Raw genomic sequence first — 16,781 nt, 5'->3', positions numbered from 1 at the left:
CTAGCTGATCCACCTACATGAAATCTGTACCCTCAGGCTCCTCTTATGAAATCTTAGCTATGTGCTGAGGAGTCGAGGGGTGATCCCCTCCTATCCACTATCTCGGGAAACCCATTCTATCAAAGGTCTCTTCAAGACACTCCCAATCCACCCGATCATAGGCCTTCTGCAAATTAAGAAGCAAAATAGAAGTCCTCTTGGCAGAACCTTGCCAATGCTATGGCCTCCCAAAAGGCAAAGATGTTAGCAAAATGCTCCAATCCCGTTCAAAGCCTGTGTGGAGGGCTGAATAACATGTAGTAAGAGGGGGCAAGTCTCAGGCTGATGGCCTTAGCTAGGATCTTGAAAGCAGATCCAAGCAAAGTAATAGGCCTGCATTGTGAAGATCTCAAGCATGTCTCCGCTGCCCTTAGGAATAAGGTAGATGAGCCCCTCTAAAAGTATGTCTCCATCCCGGTCTCCACGACATTCTGAAAAGCTGTGAGAATGCCTAAGCTCATAAGCTCCCAATGAGAGTAAAAAAGGATCAGCGATAGACTGTCTTCTCCTATACACTTGCCTTTCGGAACAAATGTGATCGCTTTCTCGTGCTCATCGATAGTGAAAGGCCTCACAAGATAAGTACTCATCTCCTGTGTGAACACTCTCCTCGTACTCCTTCAAACCTCCTCCTTGGCTGTGCCAAGTATCTGTGAGGTCGTAAAGTCGTGATGAGCAGCGATCAATAATGGCCTGTGGCCACGAGTCCCACATCATGTGGGACATCATGTGGGCTAGCTGCAATGGTGTCATCTAGCCTCCTTAATCTCCTCCCCCAGATGTTTGGGGTCTATACTCTGAAGAAGTCTCGGGTAACTCCGTCTTTGCTGTGAGTCCCAAATGCATCACTAGCATGGAATCTTGTACTCTGACTTGGCCTCATGCATGGCTTGAATCTCTGCTCTAGAAATCTGCATCCTCTCCACCACCCAAGGATTTACTCCAATCTCTATAGGGATAGCAAGCTCGCAGCCTTCTCTCTGTCTGAAAGTGCCCCTCTCCTAGTGTCAGCCTCAAGACAGAGAAGTGCACTAATCGTCTGTGAGTTGTGGTCTAAATCCTATGCTAGTGATCCCCTCAGAAAGGTTCTCATCTCCAAATCTCCGCTATGGGCTCTCTAAGTGAAACCTCTATCATAACAAGTTAGGTGAAGGCTCCCCCCTCTATTGCTCCAAAAGAATGACCTGTGTGGAAGAATGATCGGAGAAGGTGTTAGAATTCTTATTATATTCTAGCAATGGCCAATGTATTGTAATAAGTAGGTTAGGGGCACTTTTTCCTTATTGAGGTTTTTCCCTCTAACCATAGTCCAATCCCTAACTACGGTTAGTGGATAGGATAAGGGTTTTGTCACTTAGACAAAACCCCAACTCACTTGTACTTTTAGTTCTTCTATTCAGTTAGTCAGCTCTCACACTTGCTCACACTCTTGCTCTCTAGTCTCCTTTACTCTCACATTTGGTATCAGAGCACGTTCCTGCCCGACCTCCTGCCCCATCCCGCTCCAGCTCGTGACCTTCAGTTGCCATCGCGTACAGTCCGTACGACACTATGGATTCCGTACGAGCTGCCTCGTACAAATGTACCGATTCGTACCAGCGCCATTGCATGCCGTCCGTACACATGTACGGGTTTCGTATAGTTGCTTCATCAATGCTGTCATCCGGACTGCATTTCGTACCTGTCATCGCCGTACAATTGCGTCATTTTGCCTGTACAGATCGCTGCATTCTGTACAAGCTGCGCCAGGCCTTCCATACAGCTGATTGTACTTTCGCCCTACAGCCCACGTCAGTCCTCCGTACAGCTGTACAGTCCGTACTGTACGGACTCTTGCAGATTTTCAGGACAGGGTACTTCTACAGGGTACTCTAGCAGGCTGGTTGTTTGGAGGGTTTTCTTTGCAGGTGAACTTCGGAAGGTGTTTTTGGCAAGCATTTTTTGCATTTTTTGGCAGACATTTTGGAAGGTGTTTTTGGCAGGCATTTTTTGGCAGCCATTGTTTGGCTTGCATTTTGCGAGCACATTTGGGGCTTTTGCATTTTTTACAGAGAATTACAGAAATTTGGGGTTTTTAGTTGATTTGCCCCTTTCAGGGGCAATTTCTTGCAGAAATTTGGGGCTTTTGAATTTCGGATGCAATTTGGCAGTTGAAACAGCATTTGGGAGATTTCCAAGCAGTTTTGGACTCGGTGTGAGTCATACCAAAGACTTGTTTTTTTTCCAGCTTAGTAGTAGAGGTTGGAGACCTTCCGGAGTTCCTCATTGGGAGGCTTTTAATATCATTGCGGTCCGCGGATTTGCAGAGGTGCTTCTAGAGGAGACTCTAGAAATCCCACAAGCACCTCTGCAAATCCCACATGAATAGAAAGATCACTCTTTTCTTTTGGCTTTCTATCCATGGTGGGATTGCAGTGAACCTTTGGAGATCCAGATTCGGAGCCGACCCTACTTGCCCTCGTTGCCTCTCGTCTTTGGAGACGATTCAACATTGCTTATGGGATTGCAAACAGGCGAGGATGATTTTTTTTTTTTTTTTTTTGCAAAAAGAGACTTCTATTAAGTATTAAAGAAAAACCGTTAGAGCAAGCTCCATACGGGATACATCATGCAATGCACGAAAAGCTCAAGAGCCAAAAAGAAAGGATTGAGGCTGAAAGTGCCATCTCAATCCGGTAGAAGCCTCCGAGAAAAAGGGAGAACCCCTCCAAACTCGAAGAAAAATAGTCCTTCTAGAGGAGGCTGCCCGTGAAGAACCCTGCATGCTAGCCCATATGGCTATCAAAGTGTGAACCGTGTCAGTCCAAATACCCGTGAACACCTGTAATGGGTGTATCTGGGTGCCATCCAAGGCCTCAGTACATCTGGCTCTCCAAATGTGCCAAGAGGAAATGCTAGCCAAAATCTCCCAAGAGGTGTCCACTGAAACATGAGAAGCTCTGAAAGGAGTAAGTGGTACATCCTGTAGAGAGCAGGGCTCTATCATCTGCCGGCAGACCGAGAGTGCCCAAGAAGAAGGCTCACCCTCATAAAACACCTGGGGCCCGGTAAGAGATAACCATGCGACCGAGCCCCAAGTCATGAAGAAAGGGGATGTGTGAAAGATGCTGAGTATCCGAGCAACCCCTTTCCAAACAGTCCTCGCCTGACTGCAGTCCCAAAGGCAATGTCGCACTGACTCCTCTGCAGAGTGACAACGAGGACAAGTGGGATCAGCCCCAAAACGTGATCTCCACAGGTTCACTGCAATCCCTCCATGAATAGAAAGCCAAAAGAAAAGAGTGATCTTTCTATTTCTGAGGGATTTCCAGAGCCTCCTCCAGAAATTTCTACGCAAGTCTGCGGTGATGAAGAAGCTTTCCCAATGGGGGGCTCTGGAGGGAATCCAACCCCTACTGTTCAGCTGAAACCTCCTGGCATTACCAACCGTGAAACGAAAGAAGGGAATCCCCCTCTCTCGGTGCCCAAGATCTATCCATTCCCACTCTCCTGGGTCCCACTGCAAGCACCTGATAGGTGCACCTCCATATAACCACAACCTCCAGGATCCCAAGGCCAAGAGCAGAGGGTCGGGGTCTAAGTACCACTGCAGGCCCGCTCCAAGGTCCACAAAACCAGCAATCCTGACAGGCTGAAAGGCAACCTCAAGAAGAATGCCATCCCTGGATGTAGAAAGTAAACCTCCATCCCCAACATCAAATACCAGAGCGTCTTCCCCGAGACCTCGGAGAGCGATCACCTGTAAAGGAACTGATGTCCGCGAGGATGATTTGGATGGGGGTAGCCATGATTTTCAGTCACTTTGTGTACTTCCCATTCTTTATGACATGGGGCTCAGTGGCTCGCCTTTCTCTTATTGGGCCTCAGGTCTTTTATGAGAGACATGACTCGTCTCTGGCCATTTCGATTCCATGTCATCAGGTTGAGTCCTGTTCTTTGGATATGGTACCACACCTTCCTTTTGCAGCAGTACATGCCTCTGTGGATACCTCTTGGGAGATACTGGCGGGGATAGCAGCCTGGCATATTTGGAGAGCCCGATGCACAGAGGCATTGGAGGGAACTCAGGTTCATCTCTCGCACACATTGGCTAGTATGTGGATAGACACCATACATACTTTGATGGCCGTATGGATGAGCATGCAGGGAGACTCCAGGGCTTCTTTCTTTAGGGAATGGAAGGATTCTCCTTTCTTCTCTGAGACTCTTACAGGGTTGAGGTGGCACTTTCAGCCTCAGCCTTGGTTGTTTTCCTTCTCATTTTGAGGGGGTTTAATTATCCTCATGGCTACATGATGTATTCCGCTTTGAGCTTGCTCTCGCGGGTTTTTTCTCTTACTTAATAGAAGTCTCTTTCTTGAAAAAAATTGAAGACTTTTGCCACTTTTTGCAGATTTTTGGGCATTTACAGAGCATTGTGGTGCATTTCAAGCCTTTGATAGACTGTGACAGTAATTGTCACTGTGGGAAGAGTTTTTAGGCAGACTCAGGTTGTGCATTTTACATCCCAGAAAGGATATTACTTGTCTAGTTTGCTGCGTTTTTTGAGTTTTTCTCAGGTTGTGCATTTTACATCCCAGGAAGGGATTTTACTTGTCTAGTTTGCTGCCTTTTTTGAGTCTTTCTGGCAAAAATGGCTCATAACAACCCCAATGAGGTGTTTGGAGTCCTCACACAGAAGGATAAGTTGGATGGCACCAACTACTCCTTGTGGAGTTTTCTGGTTCGCAACATCTTGGTTGGTAGACATATGTGGGATTATGTCAATTGAGATGAGGCAAGGATAGAATTTGTGGCTACACCTGTCACTTCTACAGCTGGAGGCAGGGGTAGACAGCACAAGTGATTCGAGCAGTTGCTACTCGAGTGGCTCCCACAGTAGAGCAGAAAAGATGGGATTCTAAGGATGCACAAGCTTTTTCTATTATTTCTCTTTTTGTCAAGAGGTTCATTATTCCTCACATTCGGTCATGCAAGATCTCGAAGGCAACTTGGGAGATTTTAGAGAGCATGTTTGCAGCAAGAAATGATGCCAGAGTTTCCTTCCTGAGGAGAGAGCTATCTCATACGCATATGGATAAGGGAGATTCCATGAATGCTCACCTCAACAGGTGCTGAATATAGATGCGGTAAATCCGGATTCAGAGATGATTACCACCACTCTGAATTCTCTTTCTAAGTCTTATCTTGGTTTCCACACCTCGCTGAATTCATTGAGAGGGGGCAACAATCCTCTCTCTTTTCACGAGTTGGTAGGACTTTTGTCGCAGGAAGAGCAAACATGAAGAAATATGGCAACACGGGTTGGCGAGCATGCCATGCTTTCTAAGTTCAAGCCCAAAGGAAAAGGGCAGCAAAAGCAACATGCCAATCAGCCCGCACATCAGCATAAAGCTGATTCAGCACAGCCCTCTTATAAGGCTAAAGGTGATGCAGATAAGCCTAAGAAGAAGGGCAATTGTCACTACTTCAAGAAGCCAGGTCATTACATTGGTGAATGCAAGAAGCGCATAGCTAAGGAAAAGAAAAGGGATTCAGGTATGCTTGTCTCAGATGCATCAGCTCCTAATGCACATGATGGAGGGGATGTTACAACGAACTTTGTGGAAGAGCACTATGCCTTTTTGTCTTGCATTTCAGATTTTTCCGTGGATAGTCCAGATACTACATCCACTCTTGAGGATGACCCGTATGCTTTCTTGACTTGCAGTTAGGATCCTTTAAAGGATGCATGCTCTTTCAGTGTCAATGAGACACTCAACACTCGGTATTTTGAGAGTGGTGCTTCTAATCACATGACTTCTAAGAAGAGCCTTTTTGCATCTATGCATCCACCACCTACTAAAAAGAAGGTGACATTTGCAAATAATTCTTCTTATTTAGTGTGTGCAGTGGGGGACATCATCCTCATATCCACAGATGGCAAAGATTTCAGAATTACAGATGTTCTTTATGTGCCAGGTATAAAGAAGAATTTGCTTTTAGTGTCCTCTCTCAATAGAGGAGGACTTCAGGTCATATTTGAGTGTAGTCTGAGACAAAGAGAACGACTATGCTTTGATGTTGTCTTGCACTTTGTATCCGGGTCCTTTTTTGCTTGATATTTATGAGAAAAGATCCGATCTTGCACTTTCAGTGAGCACTCCCACTGCTGCGATGTAGAATGGCATGCTAGATATGGGCACATGAGCTAAAGCAGCTTGATGACACTTCAGAAGCATGCTATGGTTGATGCATTGCCTCCTTTGGAGTCACCTCCTCCTTATGCATGTGAGGGTTGCATCCTTGGCAAAATGCATAGATTTCCTTTTAAGAAGGATGGTGCATTAAGAGCTACCAGTAAACTACAGCTCATACACAGTGATGTTTGCGGTCCCATGAGGACACCTGCTTTTGGTGGTTATCTCTATTATGTTACATTCATAGATGCCATCACCAATTATCTCTACGGTGCACCTCGATGAGGAGAGATTCCCAACATCCTGTGGATCGGCTTGTGGAAACTCCGGTGCCCCAGCTATCTGAAATTGGAAGGGACGAGGTATGAATTTAGACGGATGAGGTTGGATAGTTCGTGGTGACTGAGTAAGATGGGTGAGGTATGAGGATGACTGAGGTAGGTTCGAGGTGATAGTAAGATCCTTGCACTGAAAGAAGGTGACGAGGCACAAGCCATCCTAGTCCTACTTGCATGCTGTCTTGAGTCTGCCGAAAAAGAGAGCCGTCTGAGCGTTTGAGCATGATGTGGTCATTTGAAGTGTTAGGGTTGGAGACAATGACCCTAACTTTGTGCACCCCATCCGATCTGATCGCCTTTGCTGTTGAAGAGGGCATACGAAGGACGTGGGGGATCTTAGTGTCCTCTCCAAATGAAGCTTCGATCGTGGCAAGGAGTTGATGGTACACTTGGGACAGACTTGGAAACTTGATAAATAGAGAGTTGTCTTTCTGTCCTCATGCACGGTCGAATCCTATAGAGAAGGGCTTGAAGACAATCTTCCTGGGACCAAGCGCTAAAGTCTCACATTGAGCATAGTGGTCGTGGCTCCAGGATTGTCAAAAGCTTCCACCATTTGGTACTTCTATGAAGAAATAAACTATAACTTTTATTAGAATTGCCTTAAATCGGTCAAAGGATGTTGACTTTGGTTAACTAAGAATAAGTTTTATTGTTTTACTTTGGCTTTGGATTGGCAAAAGAGAACCATGGGGTTGCTCACAAGGGACTAGGATGAATTATGACTGCATGCATTTCAATGGGTTAAAGTGTTGGTGTTTGTGTAGGACTTGGAAGAGTGCAAGAAGGCCCAGAAATGATGGAGCAAGTGCTAAAAAGCAGGCCCCACAAGGTGTGAGCCTTTGTAAAAATAGATTTAGAAAAGCATGTTTAGCGTTGGCTAGGTCAAGTCTATAAAAGAAGAGCCTCACTACTCCTATTCAAGAGTGGTTCTCAGCTTCATGCTCTTCTCAGTGCAAGTTGTACAAAGTTATTTTCTCTTGCAATAAAGACGTGTGGAGGAGAGGGGCGGGGGGGGCAGCCCTTATTTCTTCCCCCATGTCTAATAGGCTGAATTAAGATTTATTCCAGCACCCTGGTCCTTCTCTTTGCATGTGTGGTGTCCAGAGTGAGAGAGAGCTTGCTGCGATTTGTTACCAGCCACCAGGCATCCTCCTCTTGCTGCGAGTGTCTCAAGAGGCCCAGATTTAGCTGCGAATTGATCCAGGTGGTCCCCCGTCTATTGCGATTTACCCAACATCCCCTCTATTGGCAGTGAAGTGATTGCAGAATGGCTTTGGGAGTCCTTGGAACTGATTTCAAAAGCCACATGAAAGAATACTCCTCCGAATAATCAGATGTCGGTGAGGTGCGGGGTGAGGTCCTTAGATAAGGCCGCAAGCATCTAGTCCCTAGCCTATGATCTAGAGGGGTGGGACCTGTGGATTTGTGCGAAGAATGTTGTGGAGCTCTTGAGCTCCACGTCCTTTTGCAGTTGCAACATCTCATCTTTTGAAAAGATACACGTTCTCGTGGCTGGTGGAAGTGGATAAGGCTGGATTGGATGGGTCTCCCTTCACCAGTCAAAGGTGGAAGGACAATTCAAACCGTCGAAAAATGTATCCGTGAGGGAAGGGTCAGAGGGGGGAGAGGAAGAGGCTGAGAGGGGAAAGGGAGAGGTGTAGGCTAAGAGGGGAGAGGTTGAGGCCGAGAGAAAGGGGTTGAGGGAAGGGTAGGAAAGGTGAGAGGGGAAAGGGAGAGGCTGAGAGGTCCTAAAATCGGTTTTGGAGCAGCCAGAAAGGTGAGAGGGGAAAGGGAGAGTCTGAGTGGTCCTAAAATCGGTTTTGGAGCAGCCAGAGTTTGGAGTTTAATTTCATTTTTTGGAGCAGCCGGAGCCTAGAGCTGAATTTCGTTTTGGAGGGGCAGCACTTCATGGATCAAAATCGTTGTAAACTTGAAGCTGAAATTTGTTTTGGAGCAAAAAATTGTTTTTTGGAGCAACCAAAGCCTTGATCTGGATTTCATTTTGGAGCAGCAACACTTCCCTAGATCAAAATCGTTTTTTGTAGCAGCCAAAACCTGGAGTTGAAATTGGTTTTTTGGAGCAGCCAAAGCCTGGACCCCAATTTTGTTTTTGAAGAGCAGCCTAACTGGAGCTGGTGAAGGAGTGAGCAGATGGGTAGAGAGGGGGGGCGGGGGGGGGGGGGAGGAGGCTGAGGGAGGGGGAGGGAGCTAGAGGCTGAGACAGAGGGACGGAGAGACAGGTTGCAAACTTGGTTTGAAATAGGAACGTTTTATCTTGGTCTCTTGAGACATCAATTTTGAAAAGTAATGTATAAAGCAAAGGTCTCTCATAACAAAGTCTTTGTTCAGGTCTTGTTTGGCATGTTGCATTAGTTCCTGCAGATCTCTCTTTTTTTGACTCGGATTTTTGACAGACATCGTATACTCTTCCGTAGCCTTCATACTGAGCTGGAGAGCAATGAGCTGGAAAATGATGGCTTTCACAACTGAGCAGTCATAGAGGATCATTCACTTGTAGGAGCTTCATAGGCATTGAGGTTTGAACTGAAGATGTAGTAGATATATAATGCTTCAGAGCACATGCTTTCGTTAGCAGAAACTTGGAGAACAGGTGCTGTCCTTCCAAATAATGTCTCTAATGATTTTCCTAGGGGCAGGTTGTGTATCAGTGTAGGATCCACCTTGGCACTGACAGTGGTGCTCTTAGAATTTTCTTGCAGTTTCTTTGAAGACTTTCCTTCAAGTACATACCAATGGCTCTACTTTCTTGTGCAATACGCAGGTATTCACATCCTGATTTCATACGTGGACCAGGGTGGCTCTAACCACTACATCCAGCAATCAGCGGTCATTGTACACACAATAATTAGCTTGTAAAGTTAACCAGCACAAAGGATGCCTTCCTTTACTAGTCGTCTTACCATCACAACTTAAAAGTTGGCACTTGGCTATGTATGAGAAAGACCATAATGTTATCCTATTTTGTAACACCACCCTTGGGCATTGACGACTTGGTGGGGACATCATAGTAACTAATTACCTTGTTCAGTGATGGACGTTATGGGTGACTGTTATGGGATGGAAACAGTTCTATTCATTGCAATTTTAGAGAATGAGTTTTGGCATGTTTCTAGAATCATCTGGATATATCACTATCCAGAATTGAGAGTTTTTTTAAATTTCATTCATGTAAATTTATCTGTTTGATCTATACTGACGCTGTTTCTTAAATTTTCCATATGGACAGGATCGTATCAATCTTGATGAGTTCAAGTATCCTGTCGAGCATTATAAGGTTAGCTCTTAGATTTCATTTGTAAATATTCTAGTGCTCATGAGGTTTGACAAGAGACGTTCAATTATAAAAAAGTGGCCTGTTTTGAGACCCTGAAAAAGACACCCCACAAGTGGCTTGGTATTGACTTGCAGACTTTTAATGAGTTTTTCATAAGGGAGTTAAAACCTGGAGTGCGTCCAATTGACCATGAGAACAAGGACCATGTTGCAGTGTGTGCAGCAGATTCACGCCTTATGGTGTGTAAATCAGTAGACGATGCCAAACGTTTCTGGATTAAGGTCTGAAACTTCATGTGTTCTGTTTTCCTGCTCCGTCTCCCTCTATCCTTCCGCCCAGATCTCTACATGAATAGTGGTTGTGCTTGTTATTCACAACAGTAATAGCTATAACTTTGTAAAATTTTTGATTCTTATGAGATCTTATTTTTTTGAGCTTCAAGCAATAGACCTGTCTTAAGGGGGCTGTGCTAAAGGGACTTCTGTTTTACTTCATGCTTAATTTCACTCTATGGCTTAACAAAAAGCAAGAAAACAAGACTGCTGCTCCCCGCTCCTCCTGCTCCCCTCTCCTCGCTCCTTGCTGCTCCCCCGCTCACTGTTGCTCCCCCGCTCCCTGCTGTTCCTCCTATTCCCCTCCTCGCTGCCCCCTCCCTGTTGCTGCTGCTGCTTCTCTCTTCGCTCCCTGCTGCCTCTCTCCCCGTCTGCTGCTTGCCCCCTCCCTTCCCTCCTCGCTGCCCCTCCTACCTGCCCTTTCCCCCGCACTGCCCCCTCCCCCGCACTGCCCTCTCCCACACACTCCCCCCTCCCCCGCGCTGCAGCCTTCCCCCCCCTGCGCTGCAGCCTCTTCTCCTCGCTGCCCCTCCTTCCCCTGCGCTGCAGCCTCCTCCCTCTGCGCTGCTGCTCCCCCCCCCCTTCCCCGCGCTGCAGCCTCCCCCCCCTGCGCTGCAGCCCCTTCCCCCTGCGCTGTCCCCTCCCCTGCGCTGCAGCCTCCTCCCCCTGCGCTGCTGCTCCCCCCCCGCACCAGCTGCTGCTCTCCCCCAGCTGCAGCCTGCTGCTCCCCCCTCGCCCCCGCCCCCCCCCCCCCCCCCCCCCCCCGCTCCTGCTGCTGCTTTCCCCCCCCTCTCCTTCCCCTCTCCTCTACTCCTCTTCTCCCCCTCTCCTCCACTCCTCCACTCCCCTATCTTCCCCTCCTCTTCCCTCCTTCCTTCTTCTTCACCCTATCCTTCTTCTGGATTACCCCTATAGGGGTCTCCTGGGGTTCAAGAAAGCGGACGGAGTTTTAATTTTTGTGTTTGAATCGGCCAACACACCTCGATTGACGAATGGGTTCCCATTCAGTCAATCCGTCTCCGCTTACACCGGCCGCGAGAACCGTCACTTTCTCAAAAGACGAGCTACAGCAGTTGCAAAAGGATTTCGAACATGAGTGTTCCACGACTCTCTTCGCACGCATTCATGGCTCACATCCCTCCAAGTTACAAGCTAGAGATTGGATGCTGTCGGCGCTTCCACAGGACCTCGCCCCCCACCTCAAGGATGTTCGTTTGTTGGGACGGGGTTTCTTTCAGGTGTGCCTAGATTCCCCGGACGTCACGAGAGACCTGCTACAGGCCTGGTTTCTGCGTCTAGGCTACAGGAGGATCTTTTTGTTTCCTTTCCAACTGGGATTTGACCCAGTTGAAGAGGACAAGCAGGGAGTCTCTGTTTTCATCAGGTTCCCTGGTCTTCCCTCAGTTTATCACCGGCTTCTTTCAGTTATTGGCGAGAGGTTTGGCGTGGTGGCAGAGATCCCCCCTCTCCCTGGCGAGCCCTCCTCGGCTGCTGAGGCGGTCAGGATGGACGGGGTTCCCAGGGTTAGGGTCATTGTCCAGGACCCCAATATTTCAGATGACCACATCATGCTACAGCGACCCGATGGGTCTTTCTTCCGCCAGAGATTTGAGGTTGCAGGTCGGCAGGACCAGTGCAGGATTTGCAGATCCTCGGGGCATTTCGCCAGAGATTGCCCAAAGAAGAAAAAGAGGCCCTCAAAGCAACCAGCTCGTACTAGCCTACGACAGAGAGCTGGAGTAGGACATACCGCTCCACAGACACGACCTCCTACACGGGCTCCCTCCTCTCCTAGGGCTACTCGAGTCCCTTCGGCACCCCGAGCCACCTCTGGCCCACGGTGGGCTTCGGTCGCGGCTAGGCCCTCTACTCTAGTTCACTCCTCCACCTCTTCGGAGGCTACCCCCTTGGAGCCTCAGGAGGAGACTACTGTTCAGGAGCCTTGTTTGTCTCCACCATTGGATCAGGCTGTACCTTCCTCAGCAGCGCAGGTTGTTGGCACCTCGTCTGCTCCACCTTTTGATCACGATCCAGTACAGGTGCCTCCCTCTTTGGACAGAGGGAAGGGGGTTTTACATTCTCTTCCTGCTTCGGTAGGAATCCTTCGTACCCCCTCCCCTGGACTGGCTCAGCGGAACTCTTTTTCCGCTTTGGAGGACCTCTCTAGCCTCCCAGATGGTGATTTTGTACCCTCTACTTTTGGAGAGCCAGTTATCGGCTTCCCTGTTGAGAGATCCTTCTCTCTCTCACCTGTGGACTTTCCTCCCCTCGGATCTCGTGTGTATGGCAGGAGGTCTGCTCTGGAAGGGGCTTCTGTTTCTGCCACCAGGTCGGGTAAGATATTCCAACCTACTTCCTCCCGCCGATCAGGATAGCCAGTTGGAATATACAGGGATTGGGCGGCATCCCTCATCGCCGTCGCAGACAGCTGATTAGGAATCAGCTCCATCCAGGTGTTTCAGGTGGTTCCCTAGACATTCTTTTTCTTCAGGAACACAAATTGGATATCAGAGATTGCTCCAAGTCAGGTAAGCTGCTCTCAGGTAGAACTTTTTGGCTTCCTGCCTTGGGAACTAGAGGAGGTACATGCATTTCAGTTTCAGACTTTGTTCTCCCTCTGGTCATTGGACACGGTACCATAACCCCCTCCAGGGCCCAGTGGGTTTTACTTCTGATTGATGGACGTAAGGTTGGTTTCCTGAACCTTTATGCTCCGAACAACAGAGGGGACCGTGTTTTGTTTTGGAAAGAGTTGCTCTCGTGGGCTGACATTGCGGATTCATGGATTATTGGAGGTGACTTCAACATGGTTGAGGCACCTTTGGATAAGAAAGGGGGCAGAGAAGGTGGTATCCACTCCCTTGAGAGAGCAGCCTGGGATGCCTTCTTGTTCAGGTTCAGTGGCAGAGATGTTTGGTCAGATGATGCATTTCTTGTTCAGTCTCAGTCACTTTTATTTTCATGGTCGAACCATAGGGTGCAGATGCCTATCCATGCTCGGATTGATAGATTCTATGTGGATGATTGGGCTCTTAATAGAGGGGGGACAGTTTGCATTGCGCCCGGTGTTTCCAGTTCAGACCATTTTTCGGTAATTTTGTCCATTTCAGAGCCTCATCTGAGAGGACGGTCTCACAGTATCAGGATCCCAGACGCATTATACACGGATGAGACTCTCACAGAGGCAGTGTTGGAGATCTGGGTTTCTCATATGCAGGGGGGGTGGCCGGTCCTTCACATGTGGCCACAGCACTTGACAGTATCAGCAACTTCTATCACTCAGTTGCTAGTGCTCTGCGAGGTGAGGTACTCAGGGGAGATATCGGTATCCGCCGGCAGTTGGCAGTCCTTCAGAGGGAGGAGCAGAAACGACCTTCAGACGCCTGGATACAGGAGCGCCTTGCTGCGGCAAGGGTTCACTTGCAGACCTTGCTAGATCAGAGAGCAGAGTATGCCTTCCATGCACGGGAGTCTTTTTGGATACAGATGGGAGGGAGAGTCAATAAACACTTTTTCTCTACACTTGGCCCTAGACATAGTAGAGAGAGTGTCAGGCAGCTTATTGACTCCAACGGCGTTTTGCAGTCCCATCCGGAGACCGTCATGCATTTAGCGACAGATTTTTATACCTCCCTTCTTTCCGCAGATCCGAACTCACAGGCCAGAGAGGTAGCTAGAGATGAAGTTTGGCAGAGTTTACCTGTGTTGGTCACTCCAGAGATGTTATGCTCACTTGATGCACGCTTTACCAACACAGAATTCAGGATTGCTCTTTCTGCCCTTCATAAGGGCAAGTGCCGTGGTTCCGATGGTCTTACCCCCTCTTTTTTTATAGCCTTTTGGGATATGATAGGTGATCATATTACTTCAGCCCTGCAGGGCATTTGGGACTCAGGCGAGATGCCTGACTCACTGACCGAGCGACTCATTCACCTTATCCCGAAAGGTGGCAACAGGAATTTTGTATCCCATTGGAGACCCATCACTCTTTTGGGCACTTTTTACAAAATCCTTGCCAAGGCGATCAGCATTCGACTACAGCCTCTTCTTCCACATCTCATCCATAATACTCAGACAGGCTTTGTGCATGGCAGGAGCATTTTTGATAATATCTTTTCCTTTTGGGAAGCCACAGAGTGGGCTATGCAGAGTGGACAGAGGCTAGCAGTCTTACTCTTGGATTTCGAGAAAGCCTATGACAGAGTAGATTGGGGTTTTCTTGAGGGCACTCTTCTACGGTTTGGATTTTCAGATGCCTGGATCAGAGGGGTGGCCTCCCTTTACAGATCAGCCCACAGCCAGGTTTTGATTGGAGGGGTAAGGGGTGACAGGTTTCAGATTTCCAGATCAGTTCGTCAGGGATGCCCTTAGCCCCCTTCCTCTTTCTTTTTGTGGCAGAAGCTATGAGTATCTTCCTTAGATCTCAGGCTGAGCTTTTTGGGCTGAGACTTCCCTTGAGACAGAAGCAGGAGCTTTTTGACTGTGAGTTGGCTGATGACACTGCTATTTTTATTCAGGCCTCCTTGTAGTCATTTGATTCTTTCCGGACAGCCTTGGATATTTTTTGCTCAGCTGCAGGGGCACTCATTAACTGGCATAAATCCTTTGGCTTTTGGATAAGTGATGAGGACACTCCAGGCTGGGGAAATTACATTGGTTTTTCCTGGATTCAGAGGGGTGTTCCTATCAGGTATTTGGGATGCCAGGTAGGGGGCCTTAATGTCATTGACCCGGACTTGCAGTGTAGGGCATTGCTTTGTAAGGTGGTGGTGAGGGGACTCATGCCTGGGCAGGAACCTTGGAAAGATTTCTTTTTTGGACGCATTCAGGCTTGCACACCATCCTTGGGAGATGATTGGGTGGACAGCCCTCGATGGATTTTCACTTTTGCCCCTCTCAGATCTCCTACCTCTCCTCTCATGACTGCCATCCTCAAAGCTTGAGGGAGCTTCAGGAACACTCTTCGAAGGATTCCACCTTCTACCCTCGAAGAGATTGATAGGCAGCCGATCATTTGGAATGATATTCATGATGAGCATGCCAGACCACTGGGCACTTCCCATTACATGCAGTGGTCTAAATGGGAGAGAGGCCCCGCCTACACAGTAGGCACTTGGAAATCTTTTATCAGGCTACCTGTGGATCAGAGACTGCAGTCCGTGAGTCACGCAGGATTCAGCAGATAGATGCAGCCATCCCGGTGGAATGGACAGTTGAGCTGCCTATTACTTCCACCACTTGGATGGGGGCTTTTTCGAGGACATCAGTTCCTTTACAGGTGATCGCTCTCCGAGGTCTCGGGGAAGACACACTGGTCTTTGATGTTGGGGATGGAGGTTTACTTTCTACATCCAGGGATGGCATTCTTCTTGAGGTTGCCTTTCAGCCTGTCAGGATTGCTGGTTTTACGGACCTAGGAGCTGGCTTGCAGTGGTACTTAGACCCCGACCCTCTGCTCTTGGCCTTGGGATCCTGGAGGTTGTGGTTATATGGAGGTGCACCTATCAGGTGCTTGCAGTGGGACACAGGAGAGTGGGAATGGATAGATCATGGGCACCGAGAGAGGGGGATTCCCTTCTTTCGTTTCACGGTTTGTAATGCCAGCAGGTTTCAGCTGAACAGTAGGGGTTGGATTCCCTCCAGAGCCCCCCATTGGGAAAGCTTCTTCATCACCGCAGACTTGCGTAGAAATTTCTGGAGGAGGCTTTGGAAATCCCTCAGAAATAGAAAGATCACTCTTTTCTTTTGGCTTTCTATTCATGGAGGGATTGCAGTGAACCTGTGGAGATCACGATTTGGGGCTGATCCCACTTGTCCTCGACGCCATTCTGCAGAGGAGTCAGTGCGACATTGCCTTTGGGACTGCAGTCAGGCGAGGACTGTTTGGAAAGGGGTTGCTCGGATACTCAGCATCTTTCACACTTCCCCTTTCTTCATGACTTGGGGCTCGGTCGCTTGGTTATCTCTTACCGGGCCCCAGGTGTTTTATGAGAGTGAGCCTTCTTCTTGGGCACTCTCGGTCCGCTGGCAGGTGTTAGAGCCCTGCTCTCTACAGGATGTACCATTTACTCCCTCCAGAGCTTCTCATGTTTCAGTGGACACCTCTTGGGAGATTTTTGCTAGCATTTCCTCTTGGCACATTTGGAGAGCCAGATGTATTGAGGCCTTGGATGGCACCCAGATACACCCATTACAGGTGTTCACGGGTATTTGGTCTGACACGGTTCACACTTTGATAGCCATATGGGCTAGCATGCAAGGCCCTTCACGGGCAGCCTCTTCTAGAAGGACTATATTTCTTCGAGTTTGGAAAGGTTCTCACTTTTTCTCGGAGGTTTCTACAGGATTGAGATGGCACTATCAGCCTCAATCCTTTCTTTTTGGCTCTTGAGCTTTTCATGCATTGCATGATGTATCCCGTATGGAGCTTGCTCTAACGGTTTTTCTTTAATACTTAATAGAAGTCTTTTATTGCCAAAAAAAAAAAGTCTGGATTTTTAAACTGTATGAGGAGAAGGCATTTGAGTAGCTCGGTTATCCGGTAGGTCCTGGTTTGGACACCAGATGGGGGCCATGTGTGGCCTGATGGATGGAC

At 48.2% G+C, this 16,781-nt stretch overlaps 1 protein-coding gene across 3 annotated transcripts in view; it reads left to right on the top strand.

Moving 5' to 3' along the window:
* The window catches only part of LOC147892265 (phosphatidylserine decarboxylase proenzyme 3-like), a 176,740-nt gene that overhangs the window by 94,778 nt on the left and 65,181 nt on the right, over window positions 1-16,781 (top strand). For all 3 annotated transcript variants that reach the window (XM_087388300.1, XM_087388299.1, XM_087388301.1), the window contains 2 exons: window positions 9,807-9,854; window positions 9,989-10,135. In XM_087388300.1, coding sequence (XP_087244426.1) covers window positions 9,807-9,854; window positions 9,989-10,135 — 195 coding nt within the window. The remainder of the gene's footprint in view (window positions 1-9,806; window positions 9,855-9,988; window positions 10,136-16,781) is intronic.

Source organism: Dipteris shenzhenensis, chromosome 17 (genome assembly GCF_047967505.1).
Source record: "Dipteris shenzhenensis isolate YYH24624 ecotype China chromosome 17, Dip_SZ_1.0, whole genome shotgun sequence".
NCBI lineage: Eukaryota > Viridiplantae > Streptophyta > Polypodiopsida > Gleicheniales > Dipteridaceae > Dipteris > Dipteris shenzhenensis.
This window is presented reverse-complemented; position numbering and strand designations above follow the sequence as displayed.